At 39.0% G+C, this 25,563-nt stretch overlaps 1 protein-coding gene and 1 pseudogene across 4 annotated transcripts in view; one reads left to right on the forward strand and one right to left on the reverse strand.

The window, feature by feature from the left end:
- CDK6 (cyclin dependent kinase 6) overlaps positions 1–25,563 on the reverse strand; it is a 226,328-nt gene that overhangs the window by 12,913 nt on the left and 187,852 nt on the right. For all 4 annotated transcript variants that reach the window (XM_027102457.1, XM_027102458.1, XM_027102459.1 and 1 more), the window contains exon 6: positions 291–341. In XM_027102457.1, the coding sequence (XP_026958258.1) occupies positions 291–341 (51 nt within the window). The remainder of the gene's footprint in view (positions 1–290; positions 342–25,563) is intronic.
- On the forward strand, positions 22,104–24,987 carry LOC113618366 (zinc transporter ZIP6 pseudogene; annotated as a pseudogene).

Genomic DNA, 25,563 nt, shown 5'->3' on the forward strand with positions numbered 1-25,563 from the left:
AGAACTGGACCTCAGCCAAGCAGAGAAAGGGCAGCTGTCAAAAGATCCACACGAGCAACATAAAAGCTTCCAGAGCAGAGCAATCAGGCCACAAGGCATGATGGGCTCTGCACAAAACAGCAGACGTCTACCATGTCCCCACTCACCACACAAACAGTAACATTGTCTGCAGCAGCAGCAGCTTGGGGTAGGAAAGACAAGAGATAAACATATTACATAAACGTCAGAGGAAGGTCACTGTAATGTTTTAATGTTACAGACACAGATGTAAAATTACAGTTAATACTTACTCCAAGATTTTTCCTAGCTGATCGACATCTGAACTTCCACGAAAAAGCGGCCTGAAAGAAACAAGATACATATTAAACAAGGAGTTTTTCTCTGGTTACATTTCAATCATACTTGTCTTGATCATTATTTAACAGGAATCAAAATATTCTTTGTGTGGGGAAGAAGTAACCTTTGGTAAATGAAGGTTTTTCTTGCATTCCCCTTACAGTAAGATCTCTTATGAATATCTGGCGGTGCCTGACTCCCATACTTGATAATCCTGGGTAACCTATTCTCAGTCATTGTAACAACACTGCCACCATCATATACAGGCCCTGGCTTCAAAGTTCTACTTAACTTTGTGGTAGGCTGGAACACATCGCTATCATAGGCTCAAACCAGAGGTATGTAGAATTCTTCTTTTTTTGCTGTATGCGGGTCTCTCAGTGCTGTGGCCTCTCCCGTTGTGGAGCACAGGCTCCGGACGCACAGGCTCAGCGGCCATAGCTCACGGGACCAGCCGCTCTGCGGCATGTGGGATCTTCCCGGACTGGGGCACGAACCCGTGTCCCCTGCATCAGCAGGCGGACTCTCAACCACTGTGTCACCAGGGAAGCCATGTGGAATTCTTTGATATTATTCTTGGTCAGATCCTTCTCAGAGCACCCTTCCTTTTTTTAATTGAAATATAGTTGACTTACAATATTGTATTAGTTTCAAGTATACAGCAAAGTGATTCAACTATATATATACAAATATATACACATATATACACATATATTTAGATTCTTTTCCATTATAGGTTATTAGAAGATATTGAATATAGTGCCCTGTGCTACACAGTAGGTCTTGTTGCTTATCTATTTTATGTATTGTAGTTTGTATCTGTTAATCTCATACTCCTCATTTACCCCTCCCCTCTCTTTCCCCTTTGGTAACCATAAGTTTGTTTTCTGACAGAGCACCCTTTCTTAATATCACTCTGCTATCGCAGTACTTCCTCACAGTTCTCTCTCCTTCCACTTGTCCTGAATGCTGCAGTGAGCTACCTATGGGTCTGTTTTTCTGATTATACCACTCCCCTTTCTCCCAATATTATGGGAGCTAAACATCACAAGTTCAAAATCCTAACTCTGGGCTTCAGAGGCAATTGTGAACACACAAGACTCATTATCTATACTGAGCATTTAACTGACAATTAAATGAACTCACTTGGTGACATTTCTGGCATTTTCTTAAGTAGAGAGCAGGGAGTGTTCTAGGTTTGCCCCTAACCTTTGGCTTAGCGCTTTACCTGAACAGGTGCTCAGTTAACACATATCTTATTTGATTTTATATATACCCATGGTACACATGTAAATGTTCCCTAACTCCTTGCTCAACAAATGACATAAAAAAGAATTTTTCGGGCTTCCCTGGTGGTGCAGTGGTTGAGAGTCCGCCTGCCGTTGCAGGGGACATGGGTTCGTGCCCCGGTCCGGGAAGATCCCACATGCCGCGGAGCGGCTAAGCCCGTGAGCCATGGCCGCTGAGCCTGTGCGTCCGGAGCCTGTGCTCCACAACGGGAGAGGCCACAGCAGTTAGAGGCCCACGTACCGCAAAAAAAAAAAAAAAAAGTATTTTTCAACAATAATGTGTTTTAAAAAATATGTGCAGCCTATTATCAGAGATCATGTTTTAGAAATATTATATATCAATTTATAAAGCCTTAAACCAGACCTCTTAAATATTTTTTACACACAATAAACGAACTTGCTATATATGCTATATATGGAGACTCCTACAAAGTCATGGCATTTCAGTGGCTAGGAGACACTGAACCGTACACTTTCTATTCAGGCCATGATTCTTGAAGGTGGTTATTTTCAAATGAAGTGGAAAATAATTTACTTGTGTAAATGTTATGGTTGGATTGTGTCCCCCCACCCCGTGCCCCCAATTCACATTGAAGTCCAACCCCAGTGCCTCAGAATGAGGGCCTTTAAAGTGATGGGTAAGTCCAAATGAGGCCATTAGGGTGGGCCCTAATCCAATCCAAACCAGAGGCATGCGTGCACACAGAGAAATGATCATGTGAGGACACAGCAGGGAGGTGAGCCAAGGAGAGAGAACTCAGAAGAAACCAAACCAGCTGACACCTTGATCTTGGGCTTCCAGCCTCCAGAACTGTGAGAAAACAAATTTCTGTTGTTTAAGCCACTTAGTCTTTGGTATTTTGTTATGGCAAACCCTAGAAAACGGATACAGACATCACTAACACAGCCAAATTAATAAAGAATTATGGATTTGGATTCTAAAAGACATCTAGACAGGTCCTGAAAGATAGCAAGGTGAGAAGTGAAAGTTTTAGAAAAGTTAAACAATGGAATCTTAACAGCTACTATTCATAGGGCACTGGTGTTGTACCCGACATAGTGCCACATGCTCCCCAAACATGGTATCATTTAATTCTCACAAAAACTCCAGGAGCAAGGTAGTATTATTATCATCCCTATTTTCTGATGAGGAAACTGAGGATTGGAGAAGCTTCCTGACTTACCTAAGGACACATAACAAATTGCAGACTTAAAATTCAAGCCAGGTCTGCCTTGCCCCAAAGCCTGTATGCTTCATTATTATGTCGTAATACTTTTATTTTGGTTACTAATGTTCTCTGCAATCACAGACAGTCACTTTAGCTGAGCCTCTGGGGTGAAATAGCACAGGGACCCTGTGAAGAGCGCTGTGTAGAGAACCTGTGTCTCATAAGCGGGTGCCTATGGGATTCTTTCTCAGATGGCTTTGCAAGTGTCTAAATGTCTTTAAAGTCTTGCTCTACTTTAACAAGGAACAAAGCAGTTCACCAGATTGAGACTCTCTAGTCTCTCCACAAACTAACTGATGAAGGCCCTTCCAGATCTTTAAATCTTCCTACAGCCCAATCTTTTATAGCTGTTTAGCTCACACATCTTAATTGATGCACCATTTTAAAATTCCTTCCAAAGCATAGAACTCGGGTTGCAAAGAATCAACAGTTCTCTTTCTCTTCACACTCATCTATTTTTCTTAATATTAAAGTATGAAATTATTGGGACTTCCCTGGCGGTGCGGTGGTTAAGAATCCGCCTGCCTGTGCAGGGGACGTGGGTTCAATCCCTGGTCTGGGAAGATCCCACATGCCGCGGAGCGACTAAGCCCATGCACCACAACTACTGAGCCTGCGCTCTACAGCCCGCAACTACTGAGCCCACGTGCCACAACTACTGAAGCCCGTGCACCTAGAGCCCGTGCTCCGCAACAAGAGAAGCCACCACGATGAGAAGCCCGCGCACCGCAACGAAGAGTAGCCCCCGCTCGCCACAACTAGAGAAAGCCTGCGCACAGCAATGAAGACCGAACGCAGCCAAAAATAAATTTAAAAAAATTAAAAATAAAATAAAGTATGAAATTATAAAACTAAATATAGCCGGCATTATGAGGTTTGGGAACAAACACAAATGACCCTTTCTTGCTAAGCAAGTATCTCAAATGGCTGGAGTGGTGAGTGTGCCAGGTCAGTAAGCACAGAGGGAACAGAGAGCATCAGTTTAATCTGCTGAGCTGGTTAAGTCGCTATGTAAACATGCCAAGCCCCTCACCCTTCATGAAGAAGACTGGTATCCACAGAAGCATGAGTGAAATTACTTGTGAGGATTATGGAGCAGTTTAAAATAAATATGTTGGCATGGCTATCGGGAAACAAACAAAGCAGACTAACGTGAATGGATGTCTCCAGGCAAAGGCGTAAGAACATCTCTTTCCTGGGGTGGGCACTGAGACCCCAGCCTGAAGCTCAGCTGCAGCAGTGGCTCATGTCCCTACTGTTTTGGTTTTGAGCTCTTTTCTTGTTTTTGTCCCTTGGCAATATTCTAACTTTTTTGCTAGTTCTGCTATGCATTTAAGTTTGCTCTATTTTATCTTACATTTGCTACATGTTTTAGCAGAGGACTTTCAAGTCACGTGGTCTACCATACTGCAAGAGCCTGAAGTCGTATCTCTATTGGTTGGACTTGGCCCACAAAATGAAATGTGCCTGCCATCCCTGAGTTAGGACTGGCCCATCAGTTTGGCTTCCTTTAATGAGGGCAGCAAGCAGAAGGTCTGAATCATAACCACTCTTCTGTGAACACTCAGTAAAACCTGCTAGGGGATACTAGAAACTCAGAGCCTGCAATTCGGTGTAGCACTCAGATTGCCTTTTGCCACCTTAGGAAGACTTGGTATGTGACTCTGGGGTCTATTAATTTGTCTTTGCAGCAAATGTGGGTTGGCTTGAGTTATAAGAGCTACTGAACCCTGACTGCATGCAATTAGCTCCTATAAAATGGATCTTTGGATGCAAAGACATAGTCACAAGACAAGAGAAATGGGTCACATGAAGGGGACAACAGGCCTAATTGGAACTGGTACTCTCAGCTGACCAAGAGGTTGGTCATGAATCTGATCAAACTCTTAGAACCATCTATTCAGTTTTCAGCTGAAAAGTTGGAATAGTTTGTATGAGCTGGTTTTATGATAGTGGGTGCTATGAACGTAAGGAGCATGGAGAGGTACAATGGATTTAGAGGAGAGATGAAACCTTTCATCATGATGAACTCCTGGGTGTACTATGGTGGAGTGTGGAGACGTAAGAATAAGATCACCCTAAGGACCTTATTCTATCTTTAAATAAGGCTCTTTGGTAAGAAGTCTTGGCTGTATCAGGTATGTGTGCACCATGAACTGAAGAAGCACACAGGACCGGGATTTTCATTGAGGTTATTTTGAATATTCTTCCTCCCCCATATTAGCTGAGCCAAAGAGGCTTCAATTCATATAATTTATGGCATATTTTAGGTGGACAAATATGAACATAATCTTTGATTATATTCTTTGGTTTAGTGATGAGGGAGCGTTTAATTCTACTGCCTGGAATAACCGTATAATTGAGGGATGATTTGGCTAAAACACACACATGTATGAGTCCGACTTGGCTGGTTCTTTATTATCAAGACATAAAGCTGAGCTGGAAGGAAGTAGAGGGTTGAAGGAGCAAAATGGCGGAGAATAAAAGACACAGAAAGACTGAAAGACTGAGATTGAGATAGAGATGGCCAGATAGAGACAACCTGAGGAGGTTCACAATAACTTTAAACTCTGTTTCTTCCCACTGCCTAAGAATCTACCTCTCCTGGTAATCCTAGGATGTTAGGTACAGAGGCCCCGCATGGAGATGGAAGATGGAAGAGGAATGCTCTGGTATATATCATGAGACAGAGCCTCATCAAAGATAAAACGTCATGCATTTTTAGAAAAAGTCACTGCAGGGAGAAGGTCCACAAAGCTATCCTATCTTGTCTGTTTTTAGACATAAGCCTCCCAGGTGACATACTCAGGAATTCTTTTAAACTAATTATTTAAAAATACAGTTAACAACAGAGATATTCTATTGAAGACAGTAAATCTGAGGGCTGTTTTTATATTTCTAAAAAAATTCTTATATACACATTTTTGGGTTGGGGGGGGTTAAATAATAAAATGGAAAGGTTACTCCTACCAAAAACATCCCAAAATGAAGACTGCAATTGCTTTACTGAATTAACACGTTAAAAAATCCTTTTATTATACAGAACATTACTGAAGGTCAGTAACTCTTATGCATTTTACTACATCAAAAACTACAATTAATCACTTCATTTAGATACTTTTCAGTAGTTTAACCAAGTAGCTGGGTAACAGCGCACAAACATTATTGCTAAAGACCTTTGTTGAATCTAAGTATCATGAATCCATTTCCCATTTTATACCTACATTTCTTTTCTCTTCCCCTTGCTTATGACTGTTGTTATTCTTCAGAAGATTTTCTCCACACTCTCTGGGACTTTTACATTCTATTGCAGAAACCCTCCTTCTGTCTCTCATGCCCCTGAGCCTCTTTCTATTATGAATTCCCACATAAACTCCAGAGGAGCCTACTGGAAGGACTTTGCCATGCTACCCTTAGAAGGCAACTTATTTGACAAGGTAAGCAATATCTGGGGGACAATATCTGAAACTGAACATTGCTATGTTTTTACGAAAGAGGATTTTAGGTTATTTCCAAGTATTTTCCTCAAATATCTTTCTTCACCATTATACTTGATAATAGTTAATGCTGATAAAATAAACTCTATGAAACACATACATTTTCATTTATACATGTTTTTTTTTTCTTTTTTCCTAACCAAAGGGAGATTCCTGCAAAATACAATGGCAAATTGCATTCATTTCAAACCACAGCAGAGTCATTTCTCTTCTCACCTCACCTTAGGCACTGCTGTGCCAAAACAAGTGTAGACCTTGGGGTTTTAATCAAGGATTTCCCCAAGGCTTTATTAAATCTGTGAGAGGTTAAACCTTAACATTCCCCCCCTCCCCCGCCCCACAACATGTTGATTTTTCAGGATACTTGCCGACTGGGGAGAGGACATAGATTCTGGTGATAGACTGTCCTGGGTGTGACCGAACCCCTACTCAGCCACTTCTCCTTGTACGACCTTAGAAAGTCATTTAGCCTCTGTAAAATGTCCAGTTTATAGTAGACCTATAATATGCAGCAGCTAAATATACACACTTTCTCACACGTATACATGGTAGATATTTCTGGTTCCTGGCCGCTATTACACACAGATGATAAGGTAAAATATTTCACATGGTGAACAAGAAAGGAAGAGGACATCTGTCACTGTGTGGTGGGTGCTCGAGTCAAACTTAAACCTAATAGTCCTTCCTCTGGCGTCACTATATATATTCTCTACACCTGTTAGAATCCTTATACCTTTATCATCAAGAAAAGAAAGAATGAATGTCAAAATTTCCAAAAAACATTAATTCATTTTGAATTGGCAATTCTAAATGTAGGTTTAGCAAAAAAACTCACTCACCATTGTCTTATCAGTGAAGTGAATTTGCTTGGGTCAAATTACAAAGGGGACCAAGTTTCGGACTCATGCCTTTTAAAGCAAACAACTAAAAGAACATATAAATACTATTTATAATCTCAATGGACAGTGCAAAACAACAATTAAAAGTAGGGTATGTTTTCTAGCAGATGAGACGTGTATGCTGATATACCTGTTATAGAAAGGTAATGATTCATGCATAATGGAAGATGAAAGATTTTGTTTAGTTACAGTACTTTCATTGTACTAAAAAGATGAGGAAGTCATGGATCACCCTATAGAACACCTCTGTAACCTGCATTTGAACTGCAGCTATGCTTTAGCTGCTATCTTTCTTGATTAGCAGAGGAATTTTCCATGTTCATAAAATGACCTTTCGAAAAATATTACCCAGGGGAATGTTTGCTTTTTAATACTTGTAACCCATGTTCAGTTCCAAAGTTGTTATCTGTTAAGTTAAAAATGTCAATTTATCACCTTACAATTACCACCTATTCAAATAACCAGATTAAGCAGAAAATCAATTAATTGATTTACTTTGTAAACACTAATCGAGTGATCACCTACTAAGCACAAAGGGCTGCATTAGGTGCTAGGAGATTATCCCTCCCCCCCGCCCCCGCCCAAATAAATATTAAATATAAATTAGATTGTATAATGTATGGTCTTAATATATAATAAACAGGGCTTCCCTGGTGGCGCAGCAGTTAAGAATCCACCTGCCAATGCAGGGGACACATGTTCGATCCCTGGTCCGGGAAGATCCCACATGCCGGGAAGATCCCACATGCAGCTAAGCCTGTGCACCCCAACTACTGAGCCTGTGCTCTAGAGCCTGCGAGTCACAACTACTGAGCCCACGTGCCACAACTACTGAAGCCTGTGCACCTAGAGCCCACACTCTGCAACAAGAGAAGCCACCACAATGAGAAGCCTGCGCACTGCAACGAAGAGTAGCCCCCGCTCGCTGCAACGAGAGAAAAGCCTGCGCACAGCAATGAAGACCCAATACAGCCCAAAGTAAATAAATAAAATAACTAAATTTTAAAAATATATAATAAACGTACATTTAAATTATAATATATATTTTATAAATTTATATTATAATAAAACAATTATATATTTATATAATAGTATAAGTTCATTATAAATTTATATTAAAATACAAATTTATAACTTTATAAATAAATATACATACCTATACTACATACTACCATAATGATCCTTGCTTCCACAGGAGACAAGATATACAAATGCAGGGTCATGAAGTAGAGAAGTTTCTCTAATTTTACTGGTGGGAGCCGAAAGCCCAGGGCAATCATTTAATCTTTACTAGAATGTTGGGAGGTGGTCTGATTAATCTCCTTTTATCAATGAGAAGTAAAGTAACTGATTCGAGGAAACACAGACCAGTAAGAGGCTAAGCTGGTCTGTGTGACTCCAATGAGCAGCAAATAGAAGCAGTGTTTTAGAAAGATTAATGTGACAGAGGTTCACTGGGCCAGTTGGCCGGGATGGAGATGGCGCTGGGGATGCCAATGGGAAGGCCAGGCCATGAATGAGATGACAAGGACCTGCACTAGGTGGACAAGGAAATGGGCCGGGATGCAAAGATGTTTAACAGAAGGGGATCAGAACTTGGTGAAAGACTGAACAGGACTTGGAAGGAGAAGCATGATTTGAAGTTTGCATTACTAGTAAAGCCAGGCTGAATGAGAAAGGTGGGGAGACGGTGGTGGGGGACAGGGAGGAGGAAATTGGAAAATAATTAATTTAGTTTTGGATGTGTTCCTTTAAAATAAAATAAAAATAACATATAAAATAAAAAATATGCAAAAAAAGGTAGTTAAGTAAACCTAGACATACACCCAAGAGTATTGAGAGCATATGTCCTTACAAAAACTTGTACATGAATGTACATAGCATATTCATATTCATAATAACCAAAAAGTAGAATGAACCCTAATGTCCATCAGCGGATAAAGGGATAAACAGAACGTGGTATAGCCATACCATAGAGTATCATTCAGTCATAAAAAGGAATGAAGCACTGCTGCAACATGGATAACCCTTGAAAACATTATGCTAAGTAAAAGAAGCCAGTCACAAAAGACCACATTGTATGATTACATTTATTGGAATCCATATATTCCAATATATAGAAGAGGCAAATCTATGGAGTCAGAAAGTAGATGAGTGGTTGCCTAGGACGGGGGCCTTGTGGGGAAATGAGGAGTGACTGCTAATGGGCATGGGGTTTCTTTTTAGGGTGATGAAAATATTCTAACATTGACTGTGGTGATGGTTGCACAACTCTCTGGATAGACTACTCTAAAAACCACTGAAGTGTGAAATTTATATTGGTGAATTGTATGGTATGTGAATTATATGTCAATAAAGCTGTTTTAAAAAAAGTAGTTTAGAAATTATATTTCCAAGCAAACATTACAGATTCAGGACAGTAAAAATCTGCTAAGAAAACTGCTTTAGGCCTAAATATATGAAAGGCTTAAGTACATCATATTGCAGTACCGTGACAAACATTTATTCTACCATATACTCAATCAAGAACCCGTTTGGAGAGATGTGCTCTGGAAGTTCTGAATAATCTACTAATATGATCTGAATCTCCCCAAACACCTGATTTATCAGATTAAGATTAAATAATAAACCCCCAAAATGTGTATGGATAAAAAAAGACAGTCTAAAAAACCATCTTATGCTTTCCTCTGATGGTGACATTATGGGTGATTTGGTTTTTTTTTTTTCCTGCATTTTTCTATTATTCTGTACTCACCATTTTATGAGCATCAGTTAGTTTTAAAATCAGAAGGAAAAGACCCCAACACGGCTACTTGCCATATACTGCATGTACGTGATCTGTTCACCCCACTTCTTCATTCCCCACTCCTGTGCCAACCCACTTCTATTCCTCACTTACTTGCTGGTCTCTACAGCCAAAATTGGAAGCTCCCTGAGGACAGGGTCAACCTTTACTTGCTTCTATATCTAGAGCACATAATTTTCTGTCCATAATTGGCACTCATTAAATACATACTCAATGGTTACTGTTCCTTCTATTGAGAAGGCTTTCCTCTCTCTTCTTTCCACAAGCTTCAGTCTCTCATGTCTCAAAATTTGCTTCCTTGGTTCACCTCTGGGTAATTCAAGTGTGAGCATGTGTGTTTGCACAGATACATATATATGAATAGATGTATACACCGCCAGAGCTGAAACTGGATTTGATTTACATTGTTGTATCCATTTATGCTTTACCTGCTCTGTGGCACTAGACAATATGTGCAAATAATGGGTATTTAAAAACCAGGTGGTCTGACAATTAGTCCCCTAAATCTAAAGTCTTGTCTAAACCAGCAGAGAAGCAGCAAGAGGCATGTAGGATACAAACTTTGCCCTCAGGGGCTTACTTTACCCAAGTATGCAGGACAGGGAAGGGCTCCTTGGAAGACAAAGAAAGAGAAGTGTTGAGAGAAAGTGTAGCAAGGCAAAACAGAGTGAGGGATTAAAGAGGGTGTGGAGGGGAAAGAGGAGCTTGAAGGAGAGCAGTCCAGAAAGGAAGAAGGGCTGGTGGGAAAGAGCACAGGAGGGAAAAGATTACAAGTCCAAGTAATAAAAGGGAAGGACTGGGGCAAAAAGAATCTGAGATGAAGTTCTGTCACTGAGACATAGACAGACAGAAAAAAACCTCTACCAGGGAAGGAAGGTGCTACTTACAGCAAAGACCAGATGAACACAAGTTAGAGAGTGCTGCCATATCTGTCCATAGCAGGGGACTCTGAGTCTGGTAATTTCCTTAAAAGTAAATAGCTGAATTAATTTTTACTTGTTACCAACTGTGAATAATTTATTTCTCCACAGAAGACTCATATTTACTGGACTATGAGTAACTTCCTTAAGAGAGAGAAAAAGAAAGAGAGGAAAACCCCAATGGGTTTCAATTCAAAATTGCCAATTAAAATTAAACTAGAGCTCACCAAACCACCTGAGATTTCTGAAACATTACAAAACTTACAAATTAATATATTTACTGATTTAGTCAATTTCATATATGACTCAAGAAGCCTCAGTGGTCATTAAGATTAAAAAAATCATTTCTGATCACTTTAACAAATGTTGAGTATCTACCATTTGCCAGAAATCATTATTTCTTGTATATACTTATTTAATTAAAGAATTGCCTTTCTCTTCTCCCAGTGCTATTTCTTCCTGTCTTAGTTCACTTGGGCTGCTATAACAATACCATAGCCTGGGTGGCTTAAATGACAGAAATTTATTTCACAGCTCTGGAGACTAAGAAGTCCTAAATGAAGTGCCAACATGACTGATTTCTGACGAGGATTCTTCCTGGCTTGCAGATGGCCACCTTCTTTGTTGTGTATTCACATGGTAGAGAAAGAGCGAGTTCTCTGGTGTCTCTTCTTAGAAGGGCACTAATCTCATCATGGCTTCACACTCACGACCTCATCTAACTCTAATTAAATCCTAAAGGCCCCATCTCCAAACACCATCAAATTGGGGCTTAGGGCTTCAATGTCTGAATTCTGGTGGGGTGGGGTGGGGACACACACACAAACATTCAGTCTACAATACTTCCTTCTTCATGTTACTAAATACAATACCTTTCATGCCTTTAAAATTAGAAAGCTGGGCAGGCATGTTCTGATCCAATAGGAGCAACAAGCAGGATGTGTCTCATTCTGTGCCTGGGATTCAGGTATTCATTTAATAAACTTTCTGATAATTTTTCTTGCCAAATTACATGTTTATTACTCTTCCAATGCCTACCTTATCTCTTGCTCTCTAATCACACTGCTCAGGGGAGTTCTTAAGGCAGGAAAGAAATGATCATGTAGTGGGCACTTTCTAAAGCCTGGGTTCCTAACTATAATATTGCATTTTCATTCCCACTCTAACCCTAAAGTCAGACAACTAGCAAGTACTAAATAACTTTGCATTTGAAACAAAGTTTGAGAACCAGAAAAAGAAATCTGAGTCAAACCTAAGAAGTGATATGTTGCAAGGGAAAAGCATTTGGATTAGTATTACTAATTACTAGGAAACTGAGACAAGTCCAGGGTCTAGGGACTTCCATGGAATCACCTCTCTCACTATGGGCAATAAGCTTCTTTAATAGTCAGACATCTCTGGTTCAATGCCCTGGGGAACGGTGTCTTCTGTCTCTTCACATAACCACAGAGCTTGGACGACTCTCCTCCTCCCATATGGAAATTCAAGCTGTAATAATACGCACTATATTTTAAGTTGGGCTTGGTATTGAAAACCTTTAATGACGACACGCTGTAAGATCATTTGGGGCAAGGGTGATGGTGGCGTGTAGAGACATAGAATAGATTATCAGAGATTACCAGGAACACCTAACAAAATCAGTGCCAGAGACTGATTAGTCAGGCTTTAATTACTTACTGGGCCCAGGGCTTATCAAGTACCTTCACTCTGCAGAAATGTGAACTAGAGCCATCACTTAAGCAAACTAGAACCTCACCATATCACATAATAAAACCACCCTGTCCCACAATTCCTAGCCTTTCTTTATACTGTGCCTTCCTGGGAGAGAAAGAAAACCTATATCTGGGCTGCTGGTCTATGAGTGCGAACCTTAGCACCCATGTTCCTCAATACTGGTTATTTGGGTAGGGCACCCATGAAAAGGTTGACCAAATGGCCCAGTATGCCCAGGATGGTCCCAGTTTTAGCACTAAAAATCCTGTATCCAGGAAAACCTCTTTGTCCTAAGCAAACTAGGATGGTTGGTCACCCTACCCAGGAGACCCAGTACAAGAAGTTATAGTAAAGGAAGTTGGAAAAAAAAAAAAAGAGTAATCTTTAGAAAAGTGTTTTTGTTATTTCAGAGGATGGCTTTAAAATATTAGATGAGCATCTCTCAAAACAATAAGAATGAAGGTGGTCCAGATAGACAGATTTCATTCTTGTCTTTCCTAATAACTCACTGTTTCTATGCAATAAGGGACTAGACCATTTGTAGCTCCCTCCACAAACCATAATTCAACTTGCTATTTCTCTGTGTTAGCAAAAGACCGTGTAAAACCATATACACTTTGCCTAGGCAAAGAGCATTGCCTGTGGCTTAATCCACACGGTTAATGTAACAGTCTGAGGGAAGTACATGGTCTAAAGAGGAGACCACCAATAGAGACTGTGGTGACGCTACTACACATCTAGGATGACAAAGAGAATTCGTCTTGTCCAGTCTGACTGGTAGCAACAGGCTGTGAGCTAGGTTGAGAATGATTCTGAAGTGCTATATAGGTGCAGTAGAAGAGAGTACTGTGATTAATCAGCAACACATACCATGTAAAACAGACTAGCCACGTGAACCAAGGTGACACAGGTGAGCCAAGTTTTCTCTTTCTGATAGGCTGACATCAAAGCAATACACAAGGAGTAAAAGTTAGAAAATGTTAAAGTAAGCTCGTCTAATAGTGACATACTCCAATAACAAATATTACTTAAACTACGGTAACCAATATGTGGCTTTCAAAATCACTCTTACTGGGACTTCCCTGGTGGTTAAGAATCCACCTGTCAATGCAGGGGACACGGGTTCGATCCCTGGTCCGGAAAGATCCCACATGCTGTGGAGCAACTAAGCCTGTGCGCCACAACTACTGAGCCTGCGCTCTAGAGCCTGCAAGCCACAACTACTGAGCCCGCATGCCTAGAGCCATGCTCCGCAACAAAAGAAGCCACCAGAATGAGAAGCCTGCGCACCGCAACTAGAGAAAGCCCGCGCGCAGCAACGAAGACCCAACTCAGCCATAAATAAATAAACAAAACAAACAAACACTCTTACTTTTAATCTTTGAATCCACTGGTCTTGTCTTTGACACAGCAATTTTGCCAAAGAGAGTTTTATGGGTTCTAATGTGGGTGTGTCTCTGAGTATATAATTATGATCACCTCTATGCTCATATGCATATGCTCTCTCTTGCAAACACTCTAATATTGACATCAGCCAGCTGTCAGCAAAATGATGCATAATCCAAGGCTAAAAGTTTTAATGTTGATTTTGGGGGAACATAATCACTAGGAATTTTCTGCAACAGACATGTCTGTTGGTTGAAGTGGCTTATTTAAAACAAAAAAGCAGCTTTGCTCAAGAGGGAACCAAAAGTATCACTCATACAGTATTACAAATGACCCAAAAATATCCTCAAATTGGATTCAATCATCGGTTAAAAATACTCCAAACAGTGGAAAACTGATTTTCTCATTTTTTCCTTAAAAAAAAAAAAAAATCTAGTTAGTGTACAAACATGGGCACTGGTCACTGAATGTCAGTGAGGTTGTCTACATGTCTCTAGTACTGAGAGATTAATGGGATCAGTCAACAAAATTAGCGTTTCTTTTCTCAGGATAAATTTTTACTGACCTAAGAGCCAGCTTAATTTTTTAAAAGGCTTACTTATTGCATTTATATTTTTAATGATGGGTGGCTACTTTTAAAAAAATGATTTTTCTGATTATGAAATATATATGCATTGTAGAAAGTCTGGAAAATAGAGAAAAGTAAAAAGAAGAAATAACAGCATCATTTCTTTTCTCTTTTTAGATGCAAATGGATTAGATGGGATCTCTAAAGGTCTCTTCTCTTTCAAACAAAGATGGCACCATACTCCAGACCAGGATCGGAATCCTGGCTGTATAGTCCTTGGTTTGAATAAGAACAAAAAGACAAGACAGTGGTTAGCAGTCATAACAAAGCTGGGACTGAATATGACTCAAGCCTCTATGAAGGAAAAAATCAAGGACATATTAATAAAATGTTATTTGTACACACATTTCTACCTACCCTTTTAGAGTTTATATCTTACAACAAGGAGCAGGAAAACCTTTCCCTTTATTCCTTTCTAAATGGGAAAGACAACTGGTATCCTGTATGAATATAGTATTCCTATCCAGAACATTTTGGGTAGAATCCAGTAATGTGTGATAACTCAACAATTCAGCACAGGAAGCAAAGCCCACAACATTCCTTAGAAATTTCACAGACTATCTAGACAGAACAGACCCATTTGAATAGGATTTTTTTTCAGTGATATTTGAAGAATGCAATTTTTCATGGTGGACATAGCGGGTTTGTGACAGTTGCAAATTCAGATAGGAATAAAACACAATTAAATGATTCATGCTCTTGCGTTATGCTTCCACAGATCTTATTTCTACATGGGTCAAACAAAGGAAAGTTGGTGTTTGACAACTGTGGATGACTCATCAGAGGAAGTTCTTACCATATGGATGTGCTTGTTGAAATAAAGCTGGTTAACAAAGCCAGCCTTTTTTTTCTCCCTGTGGGCCAGTGAGGGTTTCATTTTAGGAAATGGAAGTGTCAATGTGGACAAACTGTCCTGAAGTATTTATAGCATAATGTGTAGTTTCTTTAAACTGCCTTTGAACAAAGAGTATGTGAAAGGAAAATAAGATCTTTATTTCTTTCACTTGTGTCATCTGAACTGTATTCTGTTTATAAAACCCATGTAGTGGGCTTCCCTGGTGGCGCAGCGTATAAGAATCCGCCTGCCAATGCAGGGGACAGGGGTTTGATCCCTGGTCCGGGAAGATCCCACATGCTGCAGAGCAACTAAGCCCGCGAGCCACAACTACTGAAGCCTGCCTGCCTAGAGCCCGCGAGCCATAACTAGAGAAAGCCCGCATGCAGCAATGAAGACCCAACACAGCCAAAAAAATAAAATAAAATAAAAATTAACAACAACAGCAACAACAAAAAACCATGTAGCTCTGTCATGTACATAATGTGATAGGAAAGTGGTACAGCTACACTGGGATGTGCTAGTGGTTTCCCAATTAATTTTAAGAGCTCTTTATTCATTAAGGATGTTATGCCTTTGTCATATTCATTGCAAACAATTTCTCCAAGATTACCATATGCTTTTTAACTTTGTCTGCAGTATTTTTATTTTTTGATGAACAGAAGTTTTCAATTTTTATATAGTCAATATAATATTTTTATATTACAAAAATATAATAATATTTTTCTTTGTGACTTTTTTTTTTTTTTTTTTTTTGCGGTACACGGGCCTCTCAACTGTTGTGGCCTCTCCCATTGCAGAGCACAGGCTCCAGACGCGCAGGCTCGGTGGCCATGGCTCACGGGCCCAGCCGCTCTGCGGCACGTGGGATCTTCCCGGACCGGGGCACGAACCTGTGTCCCCTGCATCGACAGGCGGACTGTCAACCACTGCGCCACCAGGGAAGCCCCTTTGTGACTTTTTAATGCCTTGAAAGTTTATCTCCATTTTAGGGTCATCAATATTTTCTATAGTATCTTTATCCTTTATTTGTTTCATTACTAATATTTAAGTCTTTAAGCCATCTGTTACTTGCTCTGTGGTAAAGAATAGAGAGAATCTAATCAGATTACCATTTTTTTCCCCCAATGAGTCAACCAAGTCACCTTATCTTATTTGTTGAACAAGCTATTCTGTCCTCCAGGATTTGTGATTTATGATAAATTATATCACTTCCTAAATTAGAGTTTTTTCTTGGGTTCTCTATTCTGTTCCATTAATGTCTGTCATTTCTTCTGTTGGAACCAAATTTTTTTATTATTGTAGCTGCATAATGCATTTTAGTGTTTGGAGGTAGGAGGTTCCCTTTATAACTTTTTTCAAACAATTCTTGGCTATTTTCACCAATTTAGCTCTTCCAAATGCATTTTAGAAAATCCTACTGGGATTCTGATTGAAGTTGCATAAACCTATAAATTAGTTTGGAAAGATCTTGTATCCTCTGAATATTCAATCTTTTCAGGAAAATGTAGTATCTTTCCAATATTCAAATATTCTCTACATCTACGTAGGTCTTTTATATCTCTCAATCAAGTTTTATAGTTTTCTTGATATGGGTCCCTCACATTTGCTTACATTAATTTACATTTTTTATTATTACTGGGAGTGAGATGGAGCTGCTTCCAACTGGAGAAACTGTTGCTCTTTTGTCTGAGGTCATGATCCTGACTGTTCTCTTGAATCAGGGGTTACCTTAGATTTGAAAAGTGGAAGCAGAAGGAAAAGAGGGACATGTGGGGGATGGTTTATATGCATAGCATGAAGACTGTGAGCCTCTCAGAAAGGCTCTAAAGGTTAAAAAACACGTAACCAAAAGCACCAGAGGTTAGTGAAAAAGAGAAATAGTGTGTTAATAAGAGCTCAGAGTGATGACTCACTGCATTGGATCATCTCTGGGAAACCACCTACTAAGCAGAATTTAGCAGTTAAGGCGTTATTTTTGGTGCATGGTTATGGCTACTTCCTCTTGGGAAAAAAATGGTTAAACCCTAGCCTCCTAAATACATGAAAATGGTCATCCTGGCAGACCGACCTGTCAGGTAATGATGCTATTTCTAGAACCGGGCAAGGCTGTGTCCCCTGTAGAGCCTTCTTCAGAACAAGACAGAAGCACTGAGCCATGTGCAATGGAAAGGAGTATATAACCCAGGAGACAGAAGACCCAGCTCTTAATGCTGGCTCTGTAACTGATTAACAAATCACTGAGTGCAGGCAGGCCAGCCACTTAACCTCTGCTCATCTGCTAAAGAACCGATATCACAGCTTCTGTCCCACTGTATACCACAGATGTGCTGCAAAAATAATAAACTAGGTGGACAAATCAGAACTGCTGGGAAGTAAAATTAGCTCTTCGGTAAAAGTAATGCCAATCGAGTAGCAAATATATTGGGAGTTTGGGACTAGCAGATGCAAACTATTATATATAGAATGGATAAACAACAAGGTCCTACTGTATAGCACAGGGAACTATATTCAGTATCTTGTAATAAACCATAATGGAAAAGAATATGAGAAAGAACATATATGTATAACAGAATTACTTTGCTGTACACCAGAAACTAACACAACATTGTAAATCAACTATACTCCAAAAAGAAGAAGTAGCAAATATGATGAACTCTAACTCATTCCAAGTTATTCCTTTTTGCTTCATACTGTATTATCTTCCATCCCACCCTCTCCCCCCCCCCCACCCCTTTCCCTACTGGCAGTTTCTTTTCCTTGTTTCATTATGGCTAAATATGCAAAGAAAAATTCAGTGCTATTATTTTGGCCCTACCTCTGGACCAAATCTCTGAATTTAATTTACCCATGATATTCTGCTGTGCTACTTACCAAAATCACTGGCTCAGAAAACTTTAAAGATGCTGTAGTCAGGACAATGACAAATATGAGGGAAAATGTGTTTCCTTATTCAGTACCCATGGCAGTAAGGCTAATTAGTTAGAGCATTCCTCTCTACCCCCACCAGTTGAGCTTGAATATGGTCTTTTCCTTATATTAATGAAGAAACTGAGGTCCTGCAAGATTAAATGACTTGCTCAAGGTTTGATATTTTGTTCATTCATCTATTCATTTATTCATTCCTTCAGAGAATATTTACTGAGTGTCAGATGCTGTTCTGGATGCTAGGAATACCGTAGTAAATGAAATACCCTCTTTCTCTGAATGCATTAATAAACTCTTGTTAGAATGTTTATTTCCCTGATTAGTGGTAAGTTTGAACACTTTTTATGCTTATTCACCATTGGTAATACTTCTGTGAATTTCTACTTCTCAATTGCCAAACAAAGCCAGATAATTTTGCCTAATGAAATGGGATAGGAGCGATAGGTAAGACATATTTTTCTAATCCTTACAAACAATCCTGAAGCACAGGCAATACTCTCCTCAATTTACAGATGAGGAAGCTGGGGCTCAGGAAGATTTTGTAACTTTAACAGACACAGTCATACATGTGGTAAGTACAAAAGCTGGAATCAATATTCTTAATGATTTCTTATTGATATTATTATATCATATATTTAAATGCAATCTACCATAGCACATTTAAAAATATGTTACAAAAGAGATATTAAGGTCAATCTTTGGCCTTACTTAATTTATTTATGAAACAAATGAACTTATAAGAATGAGGAGGTTAAAGGCATATTCTAGTTATGATCTGTTTGCAGTACACATTCTCTAGGTACAACTCTATCCACCATGCATTTGACTTTACAACTACAAGAGGAGGACATCATGGGCATAAAGTTTTGTCAGTCATACAAAGGAAATAACTAGTAAAAAATATGTACAGTAATAATTACTATAAATTTATATATTTAAAAACTGGAAATATATATTAAATGTTTATGTAATATAAAACATATTGATATTGTATAAAAATATATATCAAAAAGACTAGAAAGAAGGATATAATGAAAATGTTATGATATATGCTACCTATTTATGGGTTACAGGTAATTTTCACCCTGTCTTTTTTGCTTCTCTGCATTTTCCTAAATCTAACTTTCTAAAATTTTGCTAACATATTACTTTTTAAGAGGAACAATGCAATAAAGGTTGTTAAAAATGAGAAGTAAAAATCCAGTCATGTTCTGCCATCTCTACATTTATGGTCTTAGAAAAAGATGAATATATAGACATTAAAAAAAAAAAAGCTTTGGGAGGTATTTTTTTATATATTTAAGACTATGTGGCCACAAGGGGCTGTCAGGTTACATCAGGTTTCACACACTTCTTAACTAAATGGAAGATTTAAATTGCATATGAACATTTACTCAAAAACGGGTTCTGAGTTCAGAAAATACTCTGGTCAGTTTTAGATATTAAGCATATAAATGTCTACTTTCTGATTATAAAGTATAATTACTTATTGATCATCTGGACTTCTTGATCATCACTGGTAGGCCTAGCACTGTAACTGAGGGACACATTTTCCTTGAAAGTGGAATTTAGATTCTTTCAACCTATAAACAAACTTCTGACCACATTTGGCTAGATTAAAACTGAAAGGAACTTTAAGGAAGTATATAAGAAACCTTAGCCTTTAAGACCATTATCTTAAAGAAATTATGTAGATAAAAACCAGTGCAACCTAAAAAATGTTAAGTAGGTAACTTTTCTTCAACACTGATGGCTATTAATAACAGAGGCAACTTACCTATTACCTAGCACATCTAATAGAACAGGAGCTGCTTTATTCTACATGTATTATCTCATTTAATTGTAAAAACACTCTGCTAAGTACATAGCATTATCCTCACTTTAAAAGGAGGAACTGAGGCTTAGAGAGGTTAAGATCAAATATCAAATTGTAAAACTCTAACATCTACTAGGTAATAAACAGCAGACAGCAAACCCAATGGTACACATACAAGGTGATTACCGTATTTTGGGAAAGTACACAAAAAAGTGAGGCCCAAAATAAATTTACAAACTTGTAAGTTTGTACTGCGTTCATCTCAGCTAATTAAGTACAGCCCTTTAAAGCTTACAAAGCATTATAGGTGAGAGTATCTAATATATTTAAAATAAAATATTGGTGTAGTTTGATAATGCACATTGTATGCCTTGCTCATAAAACGCACTTTCAAGTTGTACAGCTTTAGCACAAAACTAATACACACTTTAGATTACTCTGGTTTTGCATGTTAAAAAGTCTAAAGACATTTAAATTTAAATTTTATATGGTAACTGAACTGCTCCTCTTTATTAATTTACCAAAATATACTATATATTTAGCATATCTTTGGCATTTTTATTTTATTAGCATCAGTACTATTTTAAAAATAAATGGTTTATTTTAAAAGATAAACCTGGCACCTGAAAGCAGGAAGACCTCGATACCAGGGAAGAGTCTGCAGGCTGAGCATGGAGCAGCTGGGGAACGCAGCCATACCAATCCCACGGCCCCTCATGGAACAATGTTCTACTGTCTCATGTTTAACTGATCCACTCATCTGAGGATGAACTTGGTACCTTTCCCCACTTGTTTGGGAGTTCTGCCAGTGCCCAGATAGAAGGACACTTCAGAGCAAATGTGGGGTTTGCCTCAGAGTCCTGCTTTGTAAGGCGTGGACTCTGACAGGCGGCAGGACAACACACCCTGTGTGGACCATCCAGGCTGGGCAGACCCCTGTCCCGCTCTGCCATCGCCATTGGCGGGCAGTGACCAACGAGGGCAACACTAACTCTCAGCCTTAGGTTCTTTAGGTTATTCCTTGAATGCCCCAAGGACCATTACTTACATACTAAATTATAATTTAAAAAGTCCATATCACCCAGCAATCCCACTCCTCGGTATTCATCTGAAGAAAATGAAAATGCTAATTCAAAAAAATATATGTACCCCTATGTTCACTGTAGTATTATTTATAATAGTCAAGATATGGAAGCAGTGTAAGTAACCACTGATAGAAAAATGGATAATGAAGTTGTCCACACACACACAGTATACACACACACACACACACACACACAGTGGAATATTACTCAGCCATAGAAAAGAATGAAATCTTGCCATTTGTGACAACGTAGATGGACCTAGAGGGTATTATGCCAAGTGAAATAGGTCAGACAGAGAAAGACAAATGCTGCATGATTTTACTTGTATGTGGAATCTAAAAAACAGAACAAATGTAACAGAGTCACAGATACAGAGAATAAACAGGTGGTTGCCAGAGGAGAGGAGGTTGGGGGGAACAGAAAAATAGGTGAAGGAAATTAAAAGGTACAAACTTTCGGTTACAAAATCAATGAGTCATGGGTATGAAATGTACAGTGTGGGGAATATAGTCAATAATTACATAATATCTTTGTATGGTGACTAACGGTAACTCGACTTATCATGGTGATCATTTTGAAATGCAGAGAAATACAAATCACTATGTTGTGTACCAGGAACTAACATAGTATTGTAGGTCAATTTTATTCAAAAACAAACAAACAAACTCATAGAAAAAGAGATCAGATTTGTGGTTACCAGAGGCAGGAGTGGGGATAGGGTGGCGGGGGAGGGGGAACTGGAGGAAAGTGGTCAAAAGGTGCAAACTTCCAATTATAAGACATATAAGTACCAGGGATGTAATGTACAACATGATGAATATAACTGATGACTATAATTATTGAATTGAATAATAATTCAATTATTATGAATATAATTATTCATCAACATAATGAATATAATTAGCACATAACTAATATAATTAGTTATGTATGAAAGCTGTTAAGAGAGTAAATGCTAAGAGTTTTCATCACAAGGAAAAAATATATTTTTTTTCTACTTTTTAATGTTGTATCTATATGAGATGATGGATGTTCACTAAACCGACTGTGCTCATCATTTCACAATGCATGTAAGTCAAATCATTATGCATACACCTTAAACTTACACAGTGCTGTATGTCAATTATATCTCAATAAAACCGGAAGAAAAAAAGTCCATAAATTAAATGCGTTTTCCCTACCAGTGCTTAAAATTGTCTTTTGACTCCCAGAGTTAACCAGCCATTGGACACCAATGATATGCAGAAAATTACTAACTTTTGCTTTTTAAGCAGAACCACCATCTTTCATTGAACCTAAGATGCTACCAACTGATTCCAATTTACATCCTGATTCTAGAAATAATCAAAAATGGAAAAAATGGGTGGGGCCGCTGGCTCCACGGAGTTAGCTGCTGAGGGGCTTTCGGATCCCAGTGCAACTTAGCCACTTTGGACCAGACCTCTGCAGAAGAGTATCTGATTTAGGAAAGTCCTATCGAATGCTGAGGTCATTCAGACCACTGCTCTTCCAGACAAGTGAACACGTGGCCAGCAGCCCTGCACTGGGGGACATTATTCCATTCAGCATCATTATTCAGTTTTTGTTCACAAGAGCACGCCTTGAGCTGAGATCCCCCTTCCAGAGGGCCGAGTGGTCCCACGCACGCTTCTCCCAGTGGCTTCTCCTCATCAGGGGCATCCTGGAAGCTTATGTTCAATCAGTAAAAAGCAGAGAAGGCAAAGAGTTTGCACTAGTTTATCCCATGATGGTTCAACTGCTTCAAAAAGCTATGTCTGCTCTTCAGTAATAATGTGAAGTATTTCTTAATCTCCATTTTGTGCTAACCCCTCCAAGGCTGGCAATTAAACTAACACATACTCTAAAGGACAGCTGCCATCTACTATTTTAAGAATGTAATTGACTTTTCTGTATTTCCTGTTGATCTTTCCTGTTTACCTCTTAAGCCCTTCTACCTTAAGTAGCACAAAATGTCAAAATTGATTCATCATCACCACCTTTCAACTCTGTGGATCTGATTTTTTCCAGAAAGATACCGAACTCTTGTCTCTCCTCTCAGGCTTTTCTGGGAGGCTATCTAAAGCTTCTTTCCCATCACAGAGTCCCTGCTGCTTCTTAAGGGATTCGACCAAGTTATAGTAAGTACTCTGCTTCTCCCCAACTGGCATCCTTCCTCACTGGATAAGTAGGTAGCCCAGTGGTTTCCATATTTGGCTGCATATTAGACTCACTGGTAGAAGCTTTAAAAAACCCTGATGCCCAATTTGTACCCCTTATTAACACATATGGGGGTAGGAGCCAGGCATTAGTATTTAAAAAAAATATATCCCGAAGTGTTTCCAACGTGCAACAAAGTTTGGGAACCACTGGCATATCCCAAAGCTAAGATGTAGGGCTATATGTTGTTCAACTGTGTCTTACTGTATCTTTAATAAAGACAGAGCAAGGCTGTCTTTAAAAAAAAAAAAAGTGCAATATGTGAAACATGGTAGCAATGAAAATTGCTGTTTTCTTGTTGGGAGACAGTGAAATGCTTCAGGTGTACTATGTTCAGATGCTCTTTGATGTTACTCTGGAACTTATACCTGCTGTTCCTTTATAGAACCATTTAACTTTTCAGTTCACTGAATACATATTTACTGACAGTTCTTTCTTTTTTAAAGTATATAAAGGGCTGCTAACCAGCCAGCAACATGATGGCACCTGTACTGGAGACCTCTCACGTGTTTTGCTGCCCGAACCGGGTGCGGGGAGCCTTGAGCTGGAGCTCTGGGCCCGGAGGACTTCTGGCCTTCGGCATGTCCTGTTCTGTGGTGCTCTACGACCCTCAGAAAAGTGTTGTTATTACCAACCTGAATGGTCACACTGCTCGACTCAACTGTATACAGTGGATTTGTAAACAGGATGGTTGTGACTTTGCCGTTTTACTAAAGGTTGGCATGACTGTTAAGCAGGCTGTTCTTTATAATGCTCTGTCAGCCATGCTGGCGTATCTTGGAATGGCAACAGGAATTTGCATTGGTCATTATGCTGAAACTGTTTCTATGTGGATATCTGCAGTTACTGCGGGCTTATTCACATATGTGGCTCTGGTTGACATGGTACCTGAGACGCTGCACAATGATGCTAGTGACCATGGATGTAGCCGCTGGGGATATTTCTTTTTACAGAATGCTGGGATACTTTTGGGTTTTGGAATTATGTTGCTATTTCCATAACTGAACATAAAATTGTTTCGTATAAATTTCTAGTTAGGGTGTAAATGCTAGAGTAGCTTAAAGCTATAGTTTGCTGTCTGTAGTTTGAACAGGTCATAGGGAGATGAGTGTGTATGCTGTGATACGTAGCATTTAAGGTTAGTGGATTTTGTGATTTTTATATTGATATTGACATTTGTTATGCTTATAAGGTCAGTTATGATGGTAACATAAAGGTACATTTTAGTATTTAAGTTATTTTATTTTGGGAATATAAGCTGTATATGCAATTTACCAATATTACTGGTTTATTGTATAAACGAGATTTGGCATGACATGTTCTGTATATTTCAGAAAAAAATGTCTTTAATGTTTTTCCTAGAACTAATTTTTTTGTTTGTTTGTTTTGTGGTACGCGGGCCTCTCACTGTTGTGGCCTCTCCCGTTGCGGAGCACAGGCTCCGGACGTGCAGGCTCAGTGGCCATGGCTCACGGTCCTAGCCGCTCCGTGGCATGCGGGATCTTCCCGGACCAGGCCACGAACCCGTGTCCCCTGCATCGACAGGCGGACTTTCAACCACTGCGCCACCAGGGAAGCCCTCCTAGAACTAATTTAATATAATAATTCCCATGCCGGATTTTAGGCCTCTGAAGAACTGCTGGTGCTTAGGAGCAACAATACACATGAAGCCTAAGATACCAATAAAGCTTAAACTGGATTTAAGCTAAGAAATAAGGGGAAAAAAGAAAAAACTGTATAAAAAAATCACAAAACTTGTTTAAAAATAGAAGGGAAAAATTTAGATTTAAATGAAAAAAGGCAATATCGAGTATAGAGTACATTGATAAACATTTTTGTCAGAGTATTAATGCTGCCATAAAATCTCAGCACTTTTTACTAATTTAGTTGTACATTTAACTTTGTATAATCGAGACGTCTAAATGTATTTAACCAACTCAAGCAAAATATATCACTTGACCAAGAAATTGGAATTTTAA

This window comes from Aethalodelphis obliquidens, unplaced genomic scaffold, assembly GCF_003676395.1.
Source record: "Aethalodelphis obliquidens isolate GAN/ISIS:26980383/991018 unplaced genomic scaffold, ASM367639v1 scaffold5, whole genome shotgun sequence".
NCBI lineage: Eukaryota > Metazoa > Chordata > Mammalia > Artiodactyla > Delphinidae > Aethalodelphis > Aethalodelphis obliquidens.